Here is a 10,065-nt window from a genome sequence, read left to right as displayed (position 1 = left end):
TACCTATAGTCTCCAAAACCGTGTCTTTCCAAAAGCTCTGCCTTAAAAGTATACCAACTTTCATAAAAATCTTGTTAATTCTATCAACAGAACTACCTTAACCCATTTGGATTATAAGCTGATATATGCGCGGAATTTTGGTGATGTGGACGAATTTTCCACTTTTTCGAATGATGAAAATGGGTTAAGGACATTCACGTAAAAATCAATTTCCTTACATTTCTTTAAAACTTAAAATAAATGTTGATCTATGTATACGTTCTTTACATGCTTGAGACCTGAGTACTCGTTATGGTATTAAAAGAAGAGAAGAAGTAAAGATATTCAAACCCAAAGTTGTAGAGTTTTAATATAGGATCAAAGCTTGTTCAAAAGGAACATTCTGATAAATACTAAAAAACGTTCTGAGTCGCACTTTATATCTCTATACGTATGTCAATTACAGTTTAAACCTAGTTTCGGTTTCGACGATCTATTCGTCGTTGATGAACTGCAACCAGCTTTGTTATTCGATGGTTCGTCATCGACGCATCCTATGACGAATCCCGTCAGCAAGCCCTCTGAAATAAAACAAGCTTTCGACACTGTCACATATGGAAAAGGTAAGCAATTTAAGTATCTATAAGTTTTGAATTATATTCAATGGAAAATTGCAACGATAAGTTACTTATTTGCAGGATCCAGCGTAATACGAATGATATATAAGTCACTGAATCCGAAAGTCTTCCAGAAAGCTATAAACAAATATTTGGACAAACATCAGTATAGCACCGCGACTCCAAAAGATTTGTGGGAATCGTTCGATACTGTAATTAAAGAAGAAATGAGTGATTCAATAATGAACAACATGTCTATTGCGACACTGATGGACGGTTGGACCAATAAGAAAGGATATCCAATAGTATTTGCGACAATGAATGGCACTTTAATATTGGAACAGGTACTCTTCCAACAATTAAATAATTCCTTATCTTTTACTTATCTTTTAACAAGCTCTATCCTTTATACGTAAGTCACACAATTAGTTTTCATCGTATTCTCTCATGTTACATTTCTACGGGACACTCTCGAACATTCTAGAATCTACTGATTTCCAGATTCCCGATCCAACACTTCCGGCACGTTAATTCCCTCTATTAATAATATCACTGAGAGATTAATAAAGAGTGATAGGCTTATGGGATCTCGCGGCCCAAAAATAGTCGGGTATTTAATTGAAAGATCTTGCAAATATTTAATTATCATTCACATAATTATATCGAAATTTACATTGTGCAAAATAAATAGAAAATATTACATTCATAATATCAATTATGAAGTATCAAATAAGAATTACCGCATTAGAAGTGCTTAAAGTAGTTTTACGAACTTTTTATTAATTACTATTTGAGGTATTTAACTTTCAATTGCTATCAAAAAAATAGTAATGTAAACACGTAATCTAACGTATAGGGATATATAATCAATACGTATATCTTTTCATCTATAAGAATTACCCTCGCTTTAGTTATTTATTTATTTATTTCTATACGAGTTATATAAAACCCATTAGTATACAACAAATGATAGTGTTAGTGTTATATAAAACTACAATAAAATGTGAGATAAAATAGTACTAATTAATATTGATAACACGCTAATTATAAATTTTCCTCGTATTCGTTTACATGGAAAGATAAAATTGGAAAACGATTACATTTCAGAAAAATTTAACTGGCGATAACTCCGGCGACTTTTGGATACCCATTACATTAACAACGGCCTCGAAAAGAAACTTTGAAAACACCTTGCCGACGATTTGGCTAAGTAAAGATCCTGAAATCCAACAAATCGACAAATCCAGCGACTGGTTCATAGTGAATGTTCAACAGAGTGGCTACTATCGCGTGAATTACGATAAACAGTCTTGGTCGCGTTTAATCGACGCATTGAACAAACACAATCACAGTTCCATACATGTAACGAATCGAGCTCAGATCATCGACGATCTCTTGAATTTGGCTAGAGCTGACCTCGTTAGCTACGACATCGCGTTGAAAGGGTCTCTTTATCTGAAGAACGAAATGGAGTACCTACCTTGGAAGGCATTCTTCAACGGCATCAATTTTATTATTCAACGTCTGCAAGGACAGGCGGGACTACAATTAGTTAAAAATTACATTACACACTTGGCGGAGAAGTTGTATAGAGAACTTGATTTCGTGGATAATGACATGGACGAGCATCTGGATCGACTGAGTAGGGATCTGATCTTGACTTGGATGTGCAAGCTTGATCATGAATCCTGCGTGAACCAGGCTATGAACTTGTTCAATGAATGGCGGCGGACAATGAAAAACAAGTAAGAATATTTCTGCTTCTTTTCTACTGCTAATATTTGTAAAATTGAAAATAATAGTAGTACAATAGATAATAAAACCTAAATCTAATAATTCATCTTTATTGTTATTGGCTAATTGTTATCTATAAATAACTAACTATTATTTATATTATGATTATGTTGTTTGCTGTTTACATATCATAGAAAAAAATGAAAGAGGGTCGATACAGAGAATTTTTTAAAGATGTATAGGCTATATACTTCAACGATGCTAGCATGTTGAATTTGTTAGTATAAATGCCTATTACTATTAAAAAGCTACTTATAANTCCGACGCCTGATTTCTTTTTAATTATAGGAAATGCGTTTTTCTAAGGTATATAAACTTTTGGAATTGACTATATAGCCAATACATCCTTAAAAGAGGTCGATGCAAGAAAAGGATTGGGGATTCCTGTTTTAAAGCAATGCATCACGTCGACAAATAAGCACAGATATAATAAAATACACCGAACATGCAATGCATTTTTGTTGATTCCATAAAAAATAGAGAAAACATGCGTTGGAGGAATTTCTCTCTCTTTCTCTCTTTCTCTTTCATGCCGATAGAAAAAAAAGAAGTTTTTTATTTCCTTTGTCTCAATCGCCTGGTATTAAGTCTATCGTTTGGACGCTCGGTATATTCTCGTACATCTATGAAAATAATATTAAATCAATTGTTTGATGTATGATTTTTGTTTTAGCATTTCACCGAACGCGAGACCAGCTGTTTATTGTACAGCCGTAAGAGACAATAATACGAATTGGAATTTCCTGTGGGAGCAATATTTGTCAACGAACCTCGCTTCGGAACAAAGGATCATGTTAGACGCTCTCGGTTGTGCGAGAAACGAATCATCGTTGAAATCGTAAGTTCATAATACTGTTCATCTCAAAGTAATAATATCTGTTACGAAACACCACCGTCTCAGTTGCACAGTCCAACGAAAAAAGCTCTTTTATTTTTTGCAATATCCACTACGTGATTTTTATAGAGTTCTTCATGCCAAAAACAAATCCGGAAGCAAAATTGCTTTATCATGTATCGTTTCCAAAAAATAGCGATTTATACATAAATGTTTGAAAATATTACATATTTCTTTACATTGTTTCTTTATCAGAAATGTCTATGAAATTAATACTTTATAGCAAATTACTGCCTGATAAAGGGATTTTCACATAATCTCCATTGTTTAGTAATTTCTTTCTATTTCAATATTTAATATAAGAATTTGAAAAAATTCTCTCCCTTCTTTATCATTGACATCTTGTTTACTTACAATCTAGAAATTTAGAAAATAACAATTTCAAATTTTAATTATAATTTCATCTTACTGCAGGTACGTAAGTGCTTCATTGCGGAAAGTTGTTGAACCTGGTATTCGAAAACAAGACGTTAACACTGCGTTCGCTTCGATTTATAATTCCGGAGAAGCCGGAGTGAACTTCCTGATAAATTTCATAGTGAAAGAGTACAAGCAACTACACGATTAGTAAGTATAAACGATATGTAACAATTAACAATAATAACGGATCGCGCAAACAATATTCATATAACTCAATTTTCAGCTATGGTGACTGGGATAGTGTTGGCGACTTGATTTCTAAAGTGGCGTCTCGTATTTCTACGTACGATCAACAGACGAAGGTACAATTTAATTATTCTATTTCGTATGTGTCTTACATGTTAGAGGATAGAATAGAACTGAAATGTGTTGATTATAATACAGGGGTGCCTAAAAAGATTGGGATCAAACTTATACTGTCAGTTTATCAATCAGAAAGTTATCCACCAACACCACCGTAAAATATCTCACAATCAGATATGTTATAGCAATACATACTGATGTTTAACAATTTTATTTGATAAGCAACTACAACGATTACTGTTTTATAGCACTTAATTTTCGATACATTATTGTAGGTGAAAATTCGCATTAAGACGGTATACATATAGAATATAGCGTTATCAGTTATTAGACATTTTTATCGCTTAGAAAAAATACGTAAGTAGAAATTAATACATGGGCGGGATCAAGTGTATTGCTGTATCTGACAATGAGATATTTTACGGTGGTTTTGATGGGAAAACATGATGTATCAAATTCACGGTTGAATTGACCTGAAACCTACGAGATCGGCAGTAAAAAAAGGTTTAGCAGTCACTCGAAACTGCACAGCGAGTGGTGGACCCATAGAGTTATTATAGATAGAGTAGGGAAGTTTGCCCGGAAACCGTATCCTGAATAGAAAGAAAGAGACAATAAGAGACCTTTCTTTATCTCTTTCTACTACCACATGATAGAAAGAGGTAGAAAGAGGTCTTCTATTTTCTTTCTCTATCTAAATAAGTATACGGTACCACTTACACAAAAGCCTATATCTTCCCATACTTTCGCGCTAATCTGGGGAAGAAGTTGCCGGGTCCTCCAAATTTCTCTATACTTTCAAATTTCTGCTACGATACTGTTTCTTATGGCGGAGGCATCTCTGAAACTCAAAATTTCGTCGAAGATTTTTTTACGGTACGGTTGCATTACAATAATGTGAACAGACCATAAGACTTAGACAAGGTCACGTATATACTGAATATTTAAACTCAAATTTCTCGCAAAGAAAGCCACATGCGAAAGACATCTATTTCATATTTTTACCTTACTTTTCGATGTAAAATCGTCCCTTTGTATGTACCAACAATCACCAATCATTCTATATCTGCGGTGACCATGCGTCCTTCATTTAAGAGGACAGTCCTTTAATTTACTGTTCTGTCTTTTAGATTTATTGATTTTGGAAAAATAATGTTAGGAGATTTAGCCCAACAAAATTTTACTGGTACCGGGAAAGAGGGAAGCTAGGTAGATTAATAAAAATATTTAATTCCTTTTGGAATATATAACGTTTATTGAACCGTCGATAATATCGGCAATTCCTTGAAAAAAAATACAGATGTTATATCTTATTGTTTATCTGAAGGCTGAGGCCGAACATTTACCGTCTGTCCATGTAAACAAACAAAAGAACGAACGTTTCGATTAATTTAAAGGTAACGACTGTTTATTAGCCGTGGATTGTGAAGGATTGTAGGAAAGAGAATGCACTTTCCTTCGTTACTTCAATTTTTCCGCATTGAATTTCGGTATGCCGAAACAGTGCTCGCAGTATGCCGCTTGCAACTGCACGCTTAGCTACTGTGGCTGTACGCAGGAGCTCGAGTCGTAAAGCTGAACTCCTACCGGCATGCACAAGCTCAGTACGCTTACAAACTGCACGTATTTCTCGTGCACCTGTACCAGGGAAACCTGAAACGCTTATCTTTCGCGGAACTCTGCAGTATCGGCTGAAGCTCCAATATCCGCTGCAGGTCCTTTACGAATGTGTCGATCCCTCAACCGGCGGTCGACCAACAATTGGTCACTGCCGGAGCGTAATTCGCTAGCAGGATACGACCTCCTGTTCGTATTTTCTTCCCTGCAAGTGAAAGTCAGTGCGGGGACAAACTAAATTCGAATCGAAAGAGAATCTTTCGTTCGCTTCGTGGAATTGTAGAATTATTGCGAGGAACTGTAAGACAGTCTATGCCTCGTTCTTTCCTGCGATGATTTCAATTAAAATTCAATCGTAAATTAACTGGGGAATTGCTATCGCAATCGTCCGATCTGTCCACTTTGATGTCTATGTGCAGACAGGGCTGAAGCTCCGGCTTTCCTGTCGAAGAAAACTAATCCTCCGTTGTGCGGCGTACTCGGCGGATTACTCTGTCCTTTTCAATCACGTATTGTGTGAGTAGAGCGAGACACCTTTTCCGAGAATTCGAATGCGAATTCTTGTTACTGGTTATTCCGGCCGGCAAGCGGTGTTGTTATTTTTTCTACGGCTCGCGTTGACTCATCGGTATAGGAAACGTTGCGCCGTTTCTTATACACGGTCAATTTTAAATTTAACGCTCTATTAGAAGTTTAATATTACAAGGCCGAGTAATCGTCGTAAACCTTATTCCGTAATTTTAAAATACCGATCTTCAAACACACCACCCCTCTTGCGCGAATCGCGCAACCGGAAATGACTCTAGAAGATAATCTTTCCGTCCTGTATAATTCGTAATCTAATATGAATTACGCGAATAGGAATTCACGTTAGAAGCGTGAATATTCCTATTCGGAGGTAATCCTACTTTCTCAAATTACGAATTAGGATGCACTCGTAATAGATCAGGATCGGTCGAACGATAATCGTTCTTTCCGAAATAATCTTTAAACCGAGCGTTTTGAAAGTCTATAACAGAATGACGAGGGCCTCCGCGTCTCCTTTCCACGAAAGCTATTTCGCCGCGATGCGGCGTAGAAATCGAGTATAATTTCTCTCTGTCTAATTAAGGTGTTTCAGAAAGAGAAACACCTTTCGTCGATAATTCGTATTCGAAAAATCCCGTTACGCGGAGACCAACGTTTACCGAGCGGAGCGCTGTTTACATCGCGGCACCGAGCATAAGAAGTGTTATTCCATTTCTTATACTCGGGAACCGTCGGTATTTCCTTCAATTTCGAGTATATTTCCGAGAATTCGTAATCGAATTCTCGAAACACGTATTACGTTAGTAATTGCAGGCCGAGCTATGCTCTTAAGCACTGCACCATTTCAATTTCAAACACAGTGCATTGACACCGGCTGACTAGTAGACGCCAATTAGGATTCACGCCTCGAATTCGGAGCATTACGATGCTCCCTTTTTCCTCCACGATCATCGCGTCGAGGCGTATCCTGCTTGCCTTTAAGTTGACGCGTCTTACGTTCGTAATGCAGTAATGTGTGATGTGATGCACCACATTTGTCACAAGCATTCGTACTTTTGCAAGACGGAAATGTATGTCCTTCAGACAAGCATCTGGTGCACATATAATTTGCTTTAACCCAGAAATAACGCCCTTGTGCATCACGCTGCCGAAATTCATTGCAGTCCGTTATTCGGTGCTGCTTCCGACAAAGCGAGCAATTAGATGATGATTCCCGTGCCCGTGTGTCCACGGTTGTTGCATGGGATTTGATTTTCTTCTTCTCGTATTTCGAGGAAGTCGGTTTACCGTGCATCACCTTTGCCACAAGGAGTGCAGTTACCTTGTTTTCAAGAAAGTCCATCATTTCGTTGAATGCGGGAAACTTTCGTACATCATCGAAAGTCCGTTCCCATTCTGCCAGTAGCTCATCATCGAACTGACTGGAAATGTAAAATACTAAGAACGGGCCCACTTGATCAACCGGGACGCCTAGTTTAGGAAGCGCATTCAAGGCTTGTTTCAAACCGACGGTTATCTGCGTGATGCTTTCTATGTTGTCGTGCTTGATAGGCTTAAGGTAAAATACCTTCTTAAACCACGCTATCTGAATCAGCCTCGGGTTATTATAACGCTTTCCTAGTCTTGCCCATGCGATCGAGAAATTCTCGTTCGTTAACTCCAACGAGGAGACGGTACTCAAAGCGTCGCCTTCCAAAGCAGCTTTTAAATACAGCAATCGTTGAGCGTCCGACAACAAAGGATTATCAATGACGGCTGAACTGAAAAGATCGCTGAAAGACGGCCAATCTAGATGATTTCCGCGGAAACGCGGAAGGTCCGGTTCCGGTAAACGAACGGACGCTCTATACGCGGCAGGGTCTTGTCCGGCGTGTTCGCCTGACGCATTTTGCGCTTTTTGCCGTTCGAGAGCCCGAATCTGCTCGTAGATGTACCCAACAGTTTCGTGGAAGACTCTCTCGAAATCATCCATGTGTTTAGCTTTGAAATAGCTAAGTTTCTCCCGTTGCTCCTGGGTTACCGCTACAAGTATATGTGCATGGCGGGTTTGAGCACTGTCCCATTCTTCCTCGAGTATTTCGAGTTGGGCTCGGACATAGTCCACAGTGTACTCCGTCTTCGATTTCTTCTTCATATTGGTTTTAATATTACCAATACGATTACCCCTTTCTAGATGATCTATAATGAATGCATCTAATCGCATTCCTCCTAGAATGTCCTTCTTTGGGGTGGCCATCGTTGTTTGATAATCGATTTATGGATTCGTGCGCAGTGAAATCACTGTTTCGTAACGACCGATTATCAGCCGCGGACTGTGAGGGATTATAGGAAAGAGAATGCTCTTTCCGTCGTTGCCTTAATTTATCCGCAATGAATTTCGGTATACCGAAACAGTACGCTTGCAGTACGCCGCTTGCAATTGCACGCACAGCTACTGTGGCTGTACGCGGAAGCTCCGGTCGTAAAGCTGAACTCCTACCGGCATGCACAAGCTCAGTACGCTTACAAACTGCACGTATTTCTCGTGCACCTGTACCAGGGAAACCTGAAACGCTTATCTTTCGCGGAACTCTGCAGTATCGGCTGAAGCTCCAATATCCACTGCAGGTCCTTTATGAATGTGCCGATCCCTCAACCGGCGGTCGACCAACAATTGGCCACTGCCGGAGCGTAATTCGCTAGCAGGATACGACCTCCTGTTCGTATCTTGTTCCCTGCAAGTGAAAGTCAGTGCGGGGACAAGCTGAATTCGAATCGAAAGAGAATCTTTCGTTCGCTTCGTGGAATTGTAGAATTATTGCGAGGAACTGTAAGACAGTCTATGCCTCGTTCTTTCCTGTGACGATTTCAATTAAAATTTAATCGTAAATGAACTGGGGAATCGGTATCGCAATCGTCCGATCTGTCCAGTTTCACGGCTCTATGCAGACAGGGTCGGAGCTCCGACTTTCCCGTCGAAGAAAACTAATCTTCCGCTGTGCGGCGTGCTCGGCGGATTACTCTGTCCTTTTCTATCACGTATTGTGTGAGTAGAGCGAGACACCTGTTTCGAGAATTCGAATGCGAATTCTTGTTACTGGTTATTCCGGCTGGCAAGCGGTATTGTTATTTTTTCTATGGCTCGCGTGACTCATCGGTATACACGGTCAATTTTGAATTTAACGCTCTATTGGAAATTTAATATTACAAGGCCGAGTAATCGTCATAAACCTTGTTTCGTAATTGTAAAACACCAATCTTCAAACAAATAACATTTTGTCCTTTATTTGATCCGTTTATTTTGAAAGTGGCTCAAGCTCGTTTATAACGTCAAAAACATATTTTCTTAAACAATGTTTATTATGCTAATTGGGTTGGTAAATTATACACTCTTCCAAACACAAAAACATTATACTACCATGTTATCAATTACCAATGTTCTTTAATCTGTCATAACGCAATTCCTTAAGATAGCTCGATAGCATTTGCAAAACATATACGATTTTAATACAAGTTGAACTAAACAATAGTTAGAATTTCGAACTTTCATTTTCCGTAAAGAAAATATAGGGTTTCCATGAAAATTGTTTAAAAAAATGCAGTACAGTATTCTTATTTTCAACACAGGAGCTTATGGAAACTTTTGTATAAATTCCTCGTGCGATTTCATGTCATATACGTTTTCAATACAAATATAGATGGTTATAGATTTTTTACGGGGAATGCGATGATGTAAAGAAAAATATAGGTTTCCGTGGAAAAGAACGAAATAATAATGATCAAAGCCAATGAATAATACTTTCACATATCATCGCCCCAGTCGTAAATTAAAAGTTGTTTATTTCACTTTGTGTTTATACTTTTTTATAATGTAACATTAAAATATATGAATGTGGAAATGATAATATACATTTAATAATGAAATTTTCACTT

At 37.9% G+C, this 10,065-nt stretch overlaps 1 protein-coding gene across 1 annotated transcript in view; it reads left to right on the top strand.

Moving 5' to 3' along the window:
- The window catches only part of LOC108632518 (putative aminopeptidase-2), a 53,943-nt gene that overhangs the window by 32,981 nt on the left and 10,897 nt on the right, over positions 1 to 10,065 (top strand). Inside the window, exons 26-31 of the mRNA XM_018037169.2 lie at positions 446 to 602; positions 678 to 940; positions 1,704 to 2,341; positions 3,064 to 3,228; positions 3,700 to 3,852; positions 3,929 to 4,007. Of these exons, the coding sequence (XP_017892658.2) occupies positions 446 to 602; positions 678 to 940; positions 1,704 to 2,341; positions 3,064 to 3,228; positions 3,700 to 3,852; positions 3,929 to 4,007 (1,455 nt within the window). The remainder of the gene's footprint in view (positions 1 to 445; positions 603 to 677; positions 941 to 1,703; positions 2,342 to 3,063; positions 3,229 to 3,699; positions 3,853 to 3,928; positions 4,008 to 10,065) is intronic.

The sequence above is a fragment of the Ceratina calcarata genome, unplaced genomic scaffold, assembly GCF_001652005.2.
Source record: "Ceratina calcarata isolate Rehan_Ccalc_2016 unplaced genomic scaffold, ASM165200v1 scaffold159.2, whole genome shotgun sequence".
NCBI classification, from domain to species: Eukaryota; Metazoa; Arthropoda; class Insecta; order Hymenoptera; family Apidae; genus Ceratina; species Ceratina calcarata.
This window is presented reverse-complemented; position numbering and strand designations above follow the sequence as displayed.